This window comes from Columba livia, chromosome 2, assembly GCF_036013475.1.
Source record: "Columba livia isolate bColLiv1 breed racing homer chromosome 2, bColLiv1.pat.W.v2, whole genome shotgun sequence".
Classification (NCBI taxonomy): Eukaryota; Metazoa; Chordata; class Aves; order Columbiformes; family Columbidae; genus Columba; species Columba livia.
In genome coordinates, this window is record NC_088603.1 from 108509500 (window position 1) to 108526058 (window position 16559).

General features: G+C 40.8%; 1 protein-coding gene across 9 annotated transcripts in view; it reads left to right on the forward strand.

Moving 5' to 3' along the window:
* The first annotated feature begins 230 nt into the window (after nucleotides 1–230).
* The window catches only part of PPP4R1 (protein phosphatase 4 regulatory subunit 1), a 67599-nt gene continuing 51270 nt past the window's right edge, over nucleotides 231–16559 (forward strand). For 2 of the 9 annotated variants that reach the window (XM_065053139.1, XM_065053142.1), the window contains exons 1-2: nucleotides 231–644; nucleotides 933–977. In XM_065053139.1, coding sequence (XP_064909211.1) covers nucleotides 638–644; nucleotides 933–977 — 52 coding nt within the window. In that variant the 5' untranslated portion in view covers nucleotides 231–637. Of the gene's footprint in view, nucleotides 645–932; nucleotides 978–1062; nucleotides 1242–1313; nucleotides 1431–16559 lie in introns of those variants that run through there. The other 7 variants (XM_065053144.1, XM_065053146.1, XM_065053140.1 and 4 more) reach the window with 5 other exon arrangements.

Consider the following 16559-nt stretch of genomic DNA (forward strand, 5'->3'; position numbering starts at 1 on the left):
ACAAAAGTCAGAACGCGCAGCACCGAGAGCATCCCGTCTTTCCAAGACACGGGTTCCCAGCCGCTGAAATTCGGCAGCCCACGGGAGGAGTGTGCCCGTGGGGGTGGCACGGCCACCTCTCAGGGGACCCTTCTCTCCGGGTGACCCCACATCGCTCAACGCGGGGCCTTGAGTCAACCCCTCGGCGGGCGGCAGGAGGAGCCCAAGCCCGAGATGGCGGCGGGGGGGGAGCGGCGAGGCCAGGTGAACGGGCCGGGTCGTGCTCTGCCGGTCGCTGGCCTCCCCGCCCGCGGGCAGGGCAGGGCCGGGCCGGGGCAGAGCGGGCCGGGTGGCTCCAGGCGTGAGTCAGAGCGATGGGCGGAGAGGCGCGGCCGCCCCTGCGAGCGAGCGCGGCTCCGCCGGGCGGAGGCGGGGGCAGCGTGTCCGGCCCAGACCCCTCCTCCCGCCTTCCTCCGCCCGCCCGCTCCCTCCTCCTTCCCTCCCTCCGCGACTCTCCCGGGGACGCGGGGAGACGCCGTCGGCCCCGAGGCCCGGACCGCGCGGGGCCTGCCCCCTCCTGCTGTCCGCACCGCTGCCCCCTTCGTCTGCCCGGCCGAGGGTTAAATGTAGCCCGGCGCCCCGCGGGGGCTGCAGCAAGATGGCGGGTAGGTAGCGCCCCCCTCCCCCTTTCCGCACACGCCGCCTCCCCGGTGGGGCGCCAGCCCTCCTCTCCCCCCTCCTCTCCCCCGCCCCGGCTTCGGAAGCGCTTCCCGCCGCTGTCCGGCTCGGAGTGTGGGGGGCTGCGGGGTGGGGTCGGGGGAGGCAGCGGGGCGCAGCCTGCAGAGCCCGCAAGCGTCCGCGGCGGGGGGCGGCCCCGCCGGGTCACGCGTGGCCGGGGTGGCGTGGGGACAGCGGGCCGGGCGGCGCTGACACATGGTGCGTGTCTCCCGCAGATCTGTCGCTGCTCCAGGAGGACCTGCAGGAGGAGATCGACGGATGTGAGTGGGGCCGGGGGGCGGCGTGGGGCGGCTGTCGGTCGAGGAAGTGGCTTCAGAGGGGAGCGCCCACGGTGCATTGTGGGAGGCGGGGGGAAGGAGGAGGAGGAGGAGGAGGAGGAGGAGGAGGAGGAGGAGGAGGAGGCCATGCTCCGCGCTTCCCCGTGTACATGACACGCAGCCGGGCGCGCGTGGGGCAGGCCGGGCTCCGCCGGGCTTTCCCGCGGGGGAGCGGCGGCGGCGGCGGCAGCAGCAGTACGCAGCGGGGTGCGTTGGCCGACGGGAAGGGCGCGCGGGGGTTCCGTTAACGGCCGCCGGGGGAGAGCGGGAGGCCGTCCCGCCGGGAGGTGTGGCAGCCTGCGGGCCGCCGAGGGGAGCCGGCCCCTCATGGCCTGGCCACGGCGCGACGCCTCCGGGGGGGAAGAGACCTGCCGGGTCGGAGCCTGCGGCGTGTCGGTTGTTCGTTCTTTTCATATCCATCTCTCTCTCTTTCTTTATGTGTGTGTATATATATATATATTTGTTCCTCTCCCTTCTCGCCCCCCCCCCCAGGCCCCCTCTTCCTGACCCTCCCGGAGAGATGTGTGGAAAAGAGTTAATGTCAGGGTGCAAATTGCACAGAATGTGTCTCTGATGCAAAATTACTAACTCAGGGGTATGAAGGCTGGCTGGGTAGGCTGTAAAACATAACTCAGGTGAGAAGGTGTCTGTTGGTTATGTCAGTACCGAGGGAGCTTCTTGGAAGCAAGAGGGGGATAAAATTTTTGGGCGGAAAGTGAAAATGGAGGCGGCTGGTAGTGCAGGCGTCTGCCTCGCAGTCTGCCGTGGGCGTGTGGAACCTTGTCGCTGTCTGAAGGTATTTTGTCTGATGTGCGGTCTGCACAGTAGTCCGCTCACTGGGACTAGATTGCAGGAGAAAAACCTTTCATTTCATGGCTTAAAGTTTTAGAGGAGAGTTACTTTAACTTTTTATCTGCTCCATCTTTTTTAGTTTTGTCATCTGATGTTTAGAAGGCTTTCATTGTGCATTGCCTTGCACAAAGAGACAGCCTTTCTGTGAGGCTTTTTTTTTTTTCAGTTCTGATGGCTTCACATTCTGATTGATAGCATAGCTGTTTGAAAACTTTATGTGATTACAGGAGGACTTTCTTAGAGTGACACACTTAAAAAAAGTCCTTACATTTCCACTTAGAATATGATTTGTCTTGACTGTGAAACAGGAGCTGAAGTAAGCAATTAGGAATAGTCATGGGAGTGATGATTCTGAACCCGTGGGTTCCTGGTGGTGGTTTGAATGTTATGGTCTTGTCTTTAAAAATGAAAAAATAATAAATGTGTGGAGATATGACTCAGTGCAGATGAGAGCATCCTGAAGGCAGGAGCCATAGAAATCTAAAAATTGAAGCCTCATTAAAAATTACTGAGGTTTTGATGGAAGTAGATAAAAGTGAATAGCTCAATGCTTATGCATATTATTTTAAAAGAAAAAAACAGGAATCTGTATGAATCAATGTGTACTGTCTGGACGTAGTTCTGTCACATGATGTTTTTTATGGTTCTAAATTTTATGTGGTTTTGTTCTTGTGAGGTAGGTTTGAGCTGAGGAAAAATAACACTAGACTAGGCTAGAGGGACTGTACATATCTAGTCAAAAGCACTGGTTCTTGTGCAGTGATGTTTCTTTGAAATAGCTGTGTTTTGTACCCACAGAAGATAGGGTTTATGCAATTTATGAGAGTTCCCAACTGATGCATTGTTTGGGATAATGTTTCATGGTTGCACATATGAAATGGGCAATTTCAAAAAAAGACAAAAAGCTGCAATTTTTGCCTGTCTGTGCCAAACCTAAATCCCACCCTATGGTACTTCTCTATTGTAGGTATTTCAACTATCTGCAACTCTTCTGAGCAGTGGAGTTGGACACTGGTTTAGAGGTGTATATTCCTGAGATAGTAGAAAGCAATTGTGAGAAAACTGGAAGTGCTGGCAGCTTTTATGCATGTGTGATTCTGCCATCTGTGGTCTTGCTATTAAATGTACTAAGCTACAGTTAAGGACAAACAAGGAAAAATATGTGTGGGCATACCTGTAGTCCTCTTGGTGTAATTTTGGAGGAGAAATTAGGTAAATGTAAAATAACATGAACTGTAAGAAAAGACTGAGATGAGATCAGTTGATTGGCTGTTTTGAAAAGTGAACTATGTAGTTTTCGATAAGCCTTTGGGCTTTTAATTGATTTAGTATCAAACAATAGCAAAATATCTATGAGGTGTGCTGGAAAAACCAGGAGTGATTACAAGCAGGTGCACATGGACACATCTGGAGTGGACATCTGAAGCTCCATCTCTGATTAAGCGTATGGCTTAGGACATTTTACTAGATTAGGCATTCCTTTGTAGCTCATCAGTGAGTCCGTTTGATTCAGAATCACAAAATCGATGCTTTTGGTTTTATAATGATAATTTACAATGTGATTAACCAGTATCTTATACAATTAATGTACAAAAGAAATTAAAAGAATCATTAAGGTCACTAATAGATACCTTTTGTTGGTCATGTTCCAAAGCAGTAGGAGGAAGTCCTGGAGTCGAGCAAAAAACAATGCACTGTTGCTGCTGAAAGTAGTGAACCAAGCATCTGTGTATCTTTTTAGGTGTGCAGAGTTAAAACTAGCTGTTTTATGATTGTTGTTTTTAAGGTCTCTGGAATTAAATATTTTACTGGAAAGTTGGAGTTTAATCAACAGATTGGTACAACTGTATGATTTGTGCCTCCTCTCATTTGTTGTGCCAACTCATTGGAATATAAATATAAAGAAATATAAAGCAGCGAATAATTAAGTCTTTGGAGTACTGTTTTAATAGTTGCCTGTAAAAGGAAGTTTACATTTTCTCAAAGAGAACTTGACAAATATTTAGGTTAAATGAAATGCTCCTAGGTTTCAAAAGAGAGTAGTATATCTGCTTTTGGAGTACTGGGAGACCCTCCGAATATATGTTCCAGAAGGCATCTATTTTAAAATTGCCTTTTGTTTATTTGTTTAAGAGGTCTGAGATTAAACAGGAGCTTTTATAAGAAAGGCTTTTAGAGAGTGGTTGATAAACCAGCTGGATTGACTTTTAAATAATTAATTTCAGCTTTGGTTTGCATTTCTATTTTGAAAGCATCATATTATTTCCTGCTCTTGGTTGCTTGGTTACCACTGAAAAGCTCTGATTTTTTTTTTTTTTTCCCTCTATCTTTTTTTTTTTTTCCCCTCCCAGGTGATTGTATACTTTTCATCTGATGGTACATTACACAGACGATTGCTTTAAGTAGTTACATAGCTCGACATTGGTATTTCTGTACTTTAATTTTAGGTAATATTTTGCCTCTGTAGAGGTAGCTCCTGATGTCAAAGGCAGTGATAATAACTACAGAATTTCTCGTTTTCCCATATTCAGCCAGTGGCTTTTCCTTGTTTGGTAGATTGAAGTGGAAAATGGCTGAACATACAGAAGGTTATAAAAGAAATTCCTTAATGTAAGTTCTTACTGTGAAGGGCAACTTTGTCATTGACTCTAACCCACAAACTGAGTAATATATCATTGCATTTAATTTCTGTGAAGGTGAACCTAACAAGAATCCTTGCATGAGATCCATTAAGGCAAAAAAAAAAAAAACCCACGCCACCGTGAAGTCAATAGGGTGAAAATTCAAAGTGAAAGCCTGCAGAAGACTCCCCATCCTATCTGCCTACTATAAGGTGGCAAAATTAAGGTAGCGGTTCAGTGTCAGCTGGACAGTTACCCATAACACTACCCTGGACTGTTTGATTCCTTGATCTTGTGTTTAAAATCTTGCACAGTATATGAAAAAAGTAATTGAAAGTTTGGCTTTTGTTCACATCTTTGTTTTGTGCATTCAAAACCCAAAATAAAATAATGTAACTGTATAAGCTAAGTATAGAACAGAAAAGAAAATAATTTAAAAAAATGGTTGAAAAGCGAATATGGGAGGTTGTAGAATTGTATATTTCTGATGATAAATAAAATATTTTTACAACTCTTGCTAGGTGGTTTGTGTTCCATCCCCTTTTCCCCCCTGGGAAATCTGAAATCTGAAGATTGAACTGATCAGTGCAGATAGATGCAATCAAATGTACCGTGATGGAGACTTCTTTCATTCTGTCCATTGATGTGTGCAGGATGTGTATTCTGAAAAATAGAGCCATGTGTAATTAGAATTCAGACTGTGGGCTGAGGATATCTTTATTTAACTCAGGATTTTAATTGTGATCTAAATCAGGAGAGAAATTTTGATCTAATAATTGCTTTTAATACTGTTTGGCATTTGTTTTAATGTTTATTATTGATAGCTGGTAGCTGCATTTGCTTATAACTTTTGGACTTCTGATAGTTGCAAGTGCTACATACATGCTTCAGTGGTTATGTAGCTTAACGTTCAGATTCTAAAGCTTTATCTTCTATCATGTTGAAAAATGGTGAATGATAGTTATCTTTTTCTGTACACGTAGTGTTCTGATGTTTTAACTAGAAATCCTGAAAATGCTATTTTAATAACTAAGCGTAGTTTAGAACTGTTAAATGATTTTTTTATAGATACATACAAATATACACTTGTGTGTAAACTTGTTTTCTGTAGCATAAGAGTTTAATGGTAAGATACATTTAAAATTTAACAATAAATGGTTTTTACAGTTAGCAAATCTAGTGTTACTAGTTGATTTTACTATTGGGTTAAGCATTTTTAAAGGTAAAAAAAATGCAGTAGCTATAATCTAATTTATCTCTGGCTTTGGTATTGAGTTATTTTTCATTGATCAGAAGGGGAGGACAGGTCTTTCTAGCCTCTCTCCCAGCAGGCTTCTCCACTGTGAGTGAACCAGTTATGCACCTAAGCTGAGGAAATACTCTCTGCATCTGCAGGTGTCAAAAACTGGTTTATCTTTATGTTCTTGTTTCAGGTGATCAGTAAATCATCTGACATTACTAATGAGCTTGTGTTGATTGAATACTTTGAATTCAATTATTCTGTTATACTTCGGGTAGCACAAGAATCTCTTCTCAAGTAGAAGCTAATTGTAATTTAATTTTTCTTTTTACTTTTTTTTTCGTAATACTTAAAGCCTAAAGTTGTGGGTTGGTTTGTTTGTTTGGTTTGGTTTTGGGTCCTTTTTTTGTGTGTGTGTTTTGTTTGTTTGTTTTCTCTTAATAAAATCTGTCTGTATTTTCCTGTGGTATCAAATCGCAATCATAGCTTGATGCTGTGTTGTAGTTCTTATTCTTTTGCAGTTAATTATGCTGGGTTAACATGCATTCAGTATATTGAAATTCACCTTAGCTTTCCCACAGCTTTACATAGTAATATCAGAAGCTTTTGTACTGTGGTTCTTCTGTTCCTTTACCACAGAAGAAGAATTGGCAAATCTTATTTTGCTGTTAGTTTTTATGTATGGACTGCAAGTCAAGTCACTTCTTAGACTTAATTTCAGCTTTGACTAATAGCTAAATTTCCAACATAATGTTCAAATACTGTGTTGCAGTACTGACCTTTTGGTCCTGTCAGAGACTTAGCTCTGGTGAAAGAGTGCTGAGATAGTTTGAGTTACTGAGTTGACATTTCAGTAGTCTGCAGTGTTTAATGTTGGTGTTGCAAAAAATAACAGAAATTAATGGCAGACGTTCTATTTAATATCTCTGGTGTGGCTGAGGTTCTGTTCCATTGGGAATCTAATAACCAATTTTTAATGCTAATGAAGCATACTTGTTAAGTCTGTTTCCCCTGGAGATCAGGTTTTAATTCTCATGGCTCTTCAGTTAATTTGTTTGTCTTTTAATGTGGTGATTTACCTTCATAGAAACTTGGAGACTTAGGTTGGATGGCTGTGTCCCTATAGAATTCTGGTTTTAGTGGTCTCAGGTGGGTAATGGTTAGTCTCTTTTTCCTCAGCAACTTAGGATCCTAGCGAGATGATGATGATGTGAGGAAAGGGTTGTACTTGATTTGATATAGGCTAATGAACGTTTCTCATGCAGCTGCACATATTTTCTCCATTGCATCTAGCAGAGGATTGAAGAAGAGGTAATTTTCTAGGCTTTCAGCTTTCCAAGGCCAGTAGCATCACCTCTGATGTGGAAATGTGCTTTTCGACAGCCACTTTTTATGTACCTGTCTCTGGCAGGAATCCTCAGTTAAGTTTGCCAGCTTCTCTTTCTTTTTTTTTTTAAATTTTATTTTTATTTAATTTTGTCTTTGTCTCCTGATTTATCTCCTAGTGCTTTCAGGTATAATCCTTATACCTTTCCCACTTGGAGTGAAAAAGAAAATGAAAACCAGGAAGGAGTGAGTGAGTCATGAAAGACAAGGAAATTTTTAAAATCTTAAGATAGAGTGAAACCTTGATGTTCGTGCAGTTGTTTCTGACTGCTGACCTATTGTGGAGGTGGCAGACCCCAGGTGAAGATAAAATACCTCTTTCCTGTATGTGTCTTTTGCTGCTAAGACTTTCCCTCTGTGTGGGCAGGAAGTTTTCATTTTAAGAGTAGTAGCTGCAGGAGATGACTTGTAACAGTAGCAGAACTGGATGAAAGGATAGCTTCTGCTTTGATAGCTGGAGTAACAATTCTGATTTTGGAAAAGGGAGGCAGGGATAGCTGCCCCTAAAGGAACCCAAACATGAGGGCTTCTCTATCTGCTTTAGAAGGTATAGCATAAGAAAAATTAATGTGGCTTTTTCTTGGTTTGGGTGGGATGCTGCAGTTCTTTCTGGCAACAGGGTGTTAAATTCCTGTCCAGTGTAGGTTGAACAAAGTGTCAAAATATGTCTGTGAAGGGTGTTAATTCACAACAGCAGAACAATTGCACTGAGAATTAAGAGTACTGTTTGTTTTTGTTTTGTTTTTACTGTTTTTAAGGTAAAGAAAAATGAAAGGCAAATAGTACGATGAATATGCATTATTCTGAGATACAGTTTCTGTAAAAGCTAAGTATGACTGTATAAAAGTGACATTCTATATGAGCACTTAATGTAGACTGTTGAAGTGTTTTTTCTCTGATTAACAAGTTTGCTTAGATACTTTTCTGTCTTGTTGCCATAGTGTCTGAACAGTTCCAAAATACTTGAATGGAAGAGAGGCCACCTTTTCCTTCCTCTCTAGCTTGCAGGAGGAATAACTTGATTAGTCTGTAGGGATATTTGCTTGTGCAAATTTGCTTGTATGTATGTTTTATTAGAGGAGTCTCAGTTTTAAACAACATAGAAATTGACGTCCATGGCTGTTCTTACTTTTTCTAAGAGTGAATCCACTACATTCTGTACTGCTCAATCTTCTCCCATAGACCAGTTTTATACTTTATACTGAGCGTAGACAGGAAAAGCGTGGAGAGCTGCAGAAGGAAGAAGAGTGTGCAAAAAGAATTTCCACCTCTGAATGCTTAGGAAGTACAAAGGCATATCCCACTATGAGTTTCAAATGCTGCCAAACGATGTCTCAGGAGCGTTGTCTGGGGTTTAAGTGGAGAGAAGATAAGTAATACAGTTAGGAAGTTCCATGTGTTTTATGTTGAAAAGACATGTTTTTTAGATTATAGATATACTAGTTACAGAATTTATATTTTTTGTGGCTTTTAGCCTAAGTAAGTGTATTTCAGTTACTGTGACTGAGCCAGTGGAGCAAGACTTTGTTGAAGTGGAGCAGTTGGGTTAGTAGCTGATATGTTCTAACTCCAGGTGTCACATCAGCATCACAAAGCTAGCACAATCCCTTGGAGTATTTGGGCCTCAACTGCTTGCTTAATAATGCTCTTCCTTCTGGTTAGTTCACGGCTAATGTATATGTAGTTTGAGCTCGATGTTTTTGTGTTTACCCAGTTAGGAGCAGAACTCGATCGTGGCCCCAGGCACAGTGAATGCATATGCCCTTGTCATGATAGGACCAAGAAGAACATCCTGATTGAAGATGGAAGTGGAATTCCCTTCAGAGTACTTCAAAGTTCTTAGTTAGTCATGGAGGCAATCAAAAACCTCACAAGCAGCAATGCTCTGCAGAGAGCAGGGATGCCTTTCTTTGACTGTAAGAAGCTTGTAGAGGAGTAAAAAAAAAAGAACCTTAGAGAAACTTCCTGGTCACACTGTCAGACCTTTGTTTCACTCCAGCCTCATTCCATGATTCTTAATTGTATACAGTTGTTTGAAGGGGTAAATGATAGGGACTTAAGTAGCAGGGGACTTGATTATCATCGTGATGGGTGCATTATGCTCTCAACAGGAAATGGGCAGACAAAATATGAGCTGTCAATTGTTTTAACTGGTAGCTTGAATGTCCTTCTCTTTGTTTCAGTTTCTTCTGGACCAGCTTTTGTTGAAAGACAAACTGCTAACTGGTAGAAGTTACATTCTGCTGTTGTGCAAATAAATGACTAGTGAGCAACATGAAATATAGCTGTTCCTTCATTTCCGAGCAAATCAGGATTTTCAGTGCTGCTTTTGTACGCCTTGAAGGGACAAACTTGTCTGTAGCCGCATGTGTACTTGTTGCTTAAAGAATTTTGTATGACCTCTTGTTTCCTCTGTGATGCTTGATGAGAAACACAACTCCTTTGACATACTTGATAATTGTGTCCTTTTGAAGGCCTTTGCTAAATGAAAATATTCTTAGTCTGTTATGTTTGGTCTAGTGAGTCTTTTAAATTTGCTGTACCATACTTCTGTAAGTTCTGTGTGTAAACAGCTGCTGATTTTGATTCCTGCGTCTTTCTTTCAGCTGCTAAATGTCCCCCCCCACCAAGCCTATACTGAAGCTTTATTTTAAATGGTTTGCTCTGTCTGTGCTTCAAGCTGCTAGCAAGCTCTGCTGTGAAAGTGCTACATAGGGGCTAATGTGGTAAGCCTTGCTTTCAACACAGCATCTTTGCATCGGAACTGCTCTGCATTTCCCCCTTCTTATCTTCTTCCTTGTTCCTACCTCTCTCCTCCTCCCCCACTCCCAATCCCACCAAACTTGGAGTACAGACAACAAAGTCTATGCATGCAGGTGTGGTGGCTGTACCATGTTCATAAGAGGCTCGAGGTTGATAGTGCTCCATGTTTGAAGGGTAAATTTTGGGGAGAGACAGAGAAAGGGAAGTGTGGTTCTTATTTCTGCTGATATGGTGGGTGGACTGCAACCTAAGATAATCACTTACTGATCGCTTTTATACTTTTCACCTGTTTTGTAACTTTGAGTAAAATCACACACACTTGTATTTTTCTCTGAAAACATTTGCAATATCAGGGCAAACTTGTGGCTTCTCATTTACATTTTTAGTCTGAGGCTACAGCAGGAGAGCAGAGATAATATATTTTAAGTGTCTCTTGAAAAAATCAGCTCCTACTTTCTGACAGTGGGATCTGTCATCACCAGTGAGCGCTACTTGAATCTGACAGGCAAGATGGTGGAACTCAGCATTACAAATGTATTTTGTAATATTTGTGCAACTGCCATTGCAATAGCTCTTGGTTAATGTTACTGCACCAGTGCAGTAAATTTGTGGTAGCAAGTGAAGCTGAAATAGCATGACTGATGCTTTGGTCTGTGATGTCACTGCAGAACTGGAGCTTCCACTACGGAAGGGTAAGAGTAATGAGTTCCTAAACGTGAACGGATATAGATGTGTTGCTTCCATGCTTATGCTCAGGTGGATTTCTCTTTGCAGAACATCAAGATGCAAAATGACACTTAGAGAAAATGAGATGGAAAGGAAAGTATTTGCAGTATTGAAGGGCTGAGAACACTAGCTGTGTTCTGCAGAAATCCAGATGTAAGATGAATTTATTCTTTCATAGCATAAAGGATGGTGACTTAGAACAAAACTTGCCACTATTGTTTTGTGATTATGTTATCAAATGTTTGGGCTTGTGGGACTACTATTTTTGCTTTACAATTAAACAGAAAAAGTACTTGCTTGAACAGCACAACAGAATTAAGTCCTTTCTGCATAAAGTACTGTATCAACCTGAACATGCTTATGGTAACAATTGATATAGACCACGGCAAATAGACTAATTTTTATTCAACTGTAATACAGGCTATTTTACTAGATACATCTGTAGCAACTGCCATAGAGACTTCTCAATAGATCTTGAGAACGCTTTGGGAATGCAGAAGATAAAATGAGGGAACTGTAATTAGTTGGAAATCTTGAATCTTTCAAAGCTGAGCAACAAACAGTTATAGAAATGAAAATCTCTCACTTTTGGAATACCTGTCCTCTTGTTGCTGAGTTTCTTTGCCAAAATGAGGGGGGATATATTTATTCCACGGAGCTCAGAACAGATACGGAACAGAAAGGGTACAGGTAGACCTTGCTACTGAACAGTCTATGGCAAAGAGTTAATGCATTATTAAATACAAGAAAAATGGTGATTATTTTTTCAAACATGAATCTTGTGTACCGGTCTGTAAAAAGACACAATATGATCAAGACGTTTGTGACAGTTACTATGAAGATGAGAGATGTAGTAGAAAAATTAGCTTACTTGAAAATTGTCCTATAGACTGTGATTTTATAGGGGACTGAATTGTAAATGGACTTCTGTTTTGTTTTATGGTCAACCAAGGTTGTCAATGGTTAACTAAACACCTCTAAACATAGTCTGTCTTAGCAAGCTTGCTGTATGGTCCATGTCAGTTAATAATTATGGCAAGTAATTGTTGTATCCTTGCCATAAAACACAGGAAAATGTAAGGGAAACAGGAGAACTTAAACTGGAGGGTGTTAATATATTCTTGATACAGTAGGGACCAGCTGCAAGGTAGATGACAAGCCTGAACAACTTCTACAAAAACCAGTCAAACTAATGATTGGACAGGAAAAGGAAGGTACAGAGAGGAGGAGTTACTTGGCTTGTGTCGAACAACAGGTTAGTGACAGATATTGAAAAAAAATCCAGTTCTTATCTTGTTATGTGATGCTGCCTTGCGTTTGGTGGTAGTAGTGTAGAGTTTTGAAGAGAAGTTTGCAAACTACTTAGTCTGGACAAATTAATGCGTTTATTCCTTTTGTTCTGCTTTGGTGCTTATGTGGGCAGAAAATCGGAACACTGTGATTGCTTTCTCACTGTCATCCAATTATTGTTCCTCCCTCGATCACCCCTAGTGACTTTAAACTGCTGTGATAGGGCGTTTTCATAGAAATTCCTAATTTTGTAGCTTGGCTGCTTTTGCATGTTGGTGTGAATGCTTAAGATCAGATTAAAAGGTACTTAGGCTCTGAACAGTGATGTCTTGTAGCTTAGATGCTTTCTGAGCATTTGGTCCGGATGTACTTGTACTGGTTTGAAAAAGTGGAGAAAAGGAGACAAATGACCTGTAGTTTTTCTGCAGCTGGAGAAGAAAGTCACATGCATCCCTGTTGCCTGGTTTACATTCTCTCAAGTGGAAATGAATCTGGATGTTCTGCATTTGAACTAGCCTTGTTATACTGGCTTTGGCTGGGAGAGAGTTAAATTCCTTCGCAGTAGCTTGTATGGTGCTATGGTTTGGATTTGTGCTGAAACTAGTGTTGATAACATAGGGATGTTTTAGTTACTGCTGAACAGCACTTACGCATCCTCAAAGCCTTTTCTACTCCTCGTGCTGCCATGCCTGCCAGTAGGCTGGAGGTGTACAAAATAGCTCCGTCTAAGCTACTACGAAGAATTCTAACTCTATCCCAACCAAACCCAGCACACTTGTATTCAAGGTGGGGTTTTCTTGTGATGTGTTTTTTTTGTTTGGTTGGTTTTTGTTTGTTTGTTTTTGTTTTTTTTAAAGATTTTATTTGTAAAATTTAGCAACAGTCCTGTGATATTTGGGCAAGTGCTCGAAGTTGGATGGAAAGCAGATAAGGGCTGATGGGACAATATTCAGTTAACAGTCTTTTTGATAGCTTTTTTTGAAATAATTTTCCAAGTGACTTGGTCTATTGAATAATGCGAAGTATACTCTTTATGCATTTTAGATGAGGAATGGTTTGATTGTTGGTGAATCATTTGGGGGAAACATCCACTTGAGGGGCTTTGTTCAAATGGGAATTCTACTGGGCTGATGACTCTTTTCACTTGAATTGGTGTCTTGATGTTTAAAGTGAAAATTAATATGTTAGATAACTGTAATGGTAGTTTAAAAGAACCATTAACTGTTCAGGTACTGATTTATTTATTTTTATCATCACTGTCTTCCCTGTTGGTATTAGTCTTGTGTTCATCAGGGTGCTGCCATTTGAATGATTTCTGTGACTACAAGCTGGGATACTGGAATTATTTAAATCATAAATGTTGCTCATCATCACTAGCAGAGTCACATCAAGCCCAAGGTAGTGCTAAACTTAATTTTATAATGCACAAACACAGCAGAGTCAAATCCATGCACCTCACTTTTGTTTAAACTAGCAGGAGACATCAAACATAAATTGTAAGCAGGTGCTCATATTTTTATCATTGCTATTTACATCTGATGTAGAGTGGTTTTAGCAGGTTGGTTGATTTAACTGGTTTCACTTCACTGATTATGAGAACATTCAGTTCAATAAATCAAACACATTAGACATCTAGTCATTAGAGATCTAGTCTAGTCTAGTAGGTGTATGTGTTAAGACATATAGAGTGAGCTGTTGCTGTTAGCAATCAGGACACATAACCACGGACATAGTTACATGTGGTGCTTTATTTCAGCGCTGGGAAACCAGGGGTTCGCACCCAAAGCTGGTTTTGCTGGTCTGCACTAAGATGCATCTACATAGGAGAATTAGGGGAGAATTAGTGTAGAGGGCAAAGAGGAAAACATGGAACATGAGGTTGAGAGGAGACAAACTAAGTAAGTAAAACGAGTGGTTAGCATTTATTATTTGTTTTTATTCATGCTTTTGATAGCTAAATAAAAATAATTACATTGGTGACAATAATTATGTTTGTATTTTGACATAGTTTCTCCAATTTATGCTTTCAAATTTATAGTGTGATCAGCAGACTTTAAAATAGGAAGATAGGACCCTGTCATAGAATTAATTTCACTGAATATTAGAGGGGTGTTTTTTTTTTCTCCCCAGTTGCTTATGTTGCAGCATAACTGTATTGATTTCAGTTCTGTAGTTTAGAAATCCACCTGAATGCAGTGGTTTAGCTCCCTAGTGAAGGAGACAATTATTATGACATTTTAAAAAAATGCAATTCATTTACTGGAGTGAGAAGTATCTGTGTAACTTATTTCATGTGTGGATGCTGCAGAATGTTGCTTCTAAGTATATCTTGAGTCAGCCCTCTGAAAATAGGAGCTCACATACAATAAAATGTTCTGTGAGGAGCAGCTGAGGACTTTGGGCTTGTCTAGTTTGCAGAAAAGGAGGCTGGGGGTGACCTCATTGCTGTCTACAGCTTCCTGAGAAGGGGACATGGTGAGGGAGTTGCTGAGCTCTTCTCCTTGGGATCCAGTGATAAAACATGTGGGAATGGTTCAAACCTGCACCAGGGAAGGTTTACACTTGACATTAGGCAGCATTTTTTTTAACTGAGAGGGTGATCAGGCTTCCTAGAGAGGTGATCAATGCCCCAACCCTGTCAGTGCTTAAGAGGCATTTGAACAATGCCCTTAATAACATGCTTTAACTTTGTCAGACCTGAATTGGTCAGGCAGTTGGACTAAATGATCACTGTAGGTCTCTTCAACTGAATTATTCTATTCTAGAAAGACTAGTCTGTGTGAGAAAGATGCATGGCATAACTATAAACATAGGAAAGCCTCTGTTTTAGCTGGATCAATGGGTTGAATTAAAGACCTTTGAACCTGTCAATCATGTAACTTGTTTTTTTTAACTTAACCTGGTGTAAAATCCTAACTGGCATTAAGAGTGCATTTTGACTTTTCCCTACATTTCCTGTGAAAATAAAGCTGATTCTTCAGGGGGGAAGGAAGGGGTACAAAAAAACCCCAACAAACTAACAACACCAAACCCACAAACCCAAACCAAACAGGTTCAAACAGTTTTGTAAACCTGGTATTGCTGAGTGCTTTCCCTTTGTGCTGCGATAGCTTTCTGCAGCTGACCTTTTTTTGAGCTTTCCCTTCCTCCCCTTGCAGTTTGTTTCTTCCACCTTAGGTCCAAGAATACTAGTTCCTCTCCCCAAATTGATCTTCCATTTACTTTGCCTCGCAGCTCCTAGCACACTTTCTTCCTTGCTCCTATCTCTGACATTCCTATTATGTCATTGCTATTTTCCCATCACTACTTCATTTGATTTCTGACAAGGATTTCATGTCCTATCAGCAACTGCAGAAATTGGACCTTCCTCCAGGGATGGGATTTAGTTATGGTCAGTTAAACAATGCCCATTAATTCTCTACCTAGAAAATGGGAGAATTAGTTTGTTGGTAAATGGATGTTATTAACTCAGTTTAGGTCTAAAAATGTTATTATTAAAGAAAGTTTGATGTTGAATCTTTTGACATTTGAAATGTGTTAAGACATTCAGAAAATGGTAGCTGCTTGTGTTTTCTGAATATTGAAGATAATGATATGATAATTAATTTATGTAATAGTATAACTGTATGGACGATAACAGGACAACCATTTTTTTTCTTTCCTCTATAGAGTTCATATATTATATAAAAAAATAATTGTTGGACTTCAAGATCTGTCTGTCTTTGTTTTCTGTCCATCTCTATTTGCCAGTTTTCAAAAGACTTTTCAGAAAATCTTGGCTATACTGAAGAATAGTTGTAGTGTACTGTAGTGTTGTATTCTCAGGCGTAAAGCGGGTGACCTGTGATAGGTCTTGCAAATAAGTGAATGCATTTGAGGTAATAGCAAAGAAATGGTTGCATTTGTAGGGTAAGACGTTTATGGGGCTGAGTTTTTGAGCACTTTAGAGGGCATGTAGAAACCAGAAAAGATGGTAGCACAAATTCTAATTTGTCAGGTAGCTCTGCAGAGCAGGGATGACCCCTTTTCCGTTTCATTGTGTTTCCGTATTGATAAAGGCGTCTCTTTATATGAAATTCCCTGTTGATGTGCCAGTTAGTAACTGCAATATGTGAATTATGCCTATTTTAATTGGTAGTTGGATACAGCAGCACACATCTGAGCTTTTAAACATGCTTAATTAAGATAATACTTTTTTTTTTTTAAAAAAAAAAAGCTTTGTTTTGGTCTGTTAGATTGTGTTGTATTAACTTTTTATCTCTGGGCTAACTACTGCTATGATTTTAGCCGGTGCATCTTCAAAAAGCTGATTTTTGGAATTAGCTAAAAGTAATTTGCTTAATAAAAATACAAGGTAAAAAAAATACTGTTTGTTAGCTAAAAATATCATGAATCTTGGGCGTTCAGTGAAACATCATGTTTGGGAATTTAGAGAAAATTACTCAAAATCCCTTTAATACAATTTGTACATAATCACCCTTGTATAGAAAAGGGTTTGTGGGGGTTGGGGAAAGTGAGGAGGAATGATGTAGTGCAGTTAGTAAATATATTGTCAATGCGACCTTGCCTAGCCTTTTGCATTTCAGACCAACAACAGACATCATTTTAGTGTTAAAGTACTGTGATTGTAAGGAATATTTCTGATGT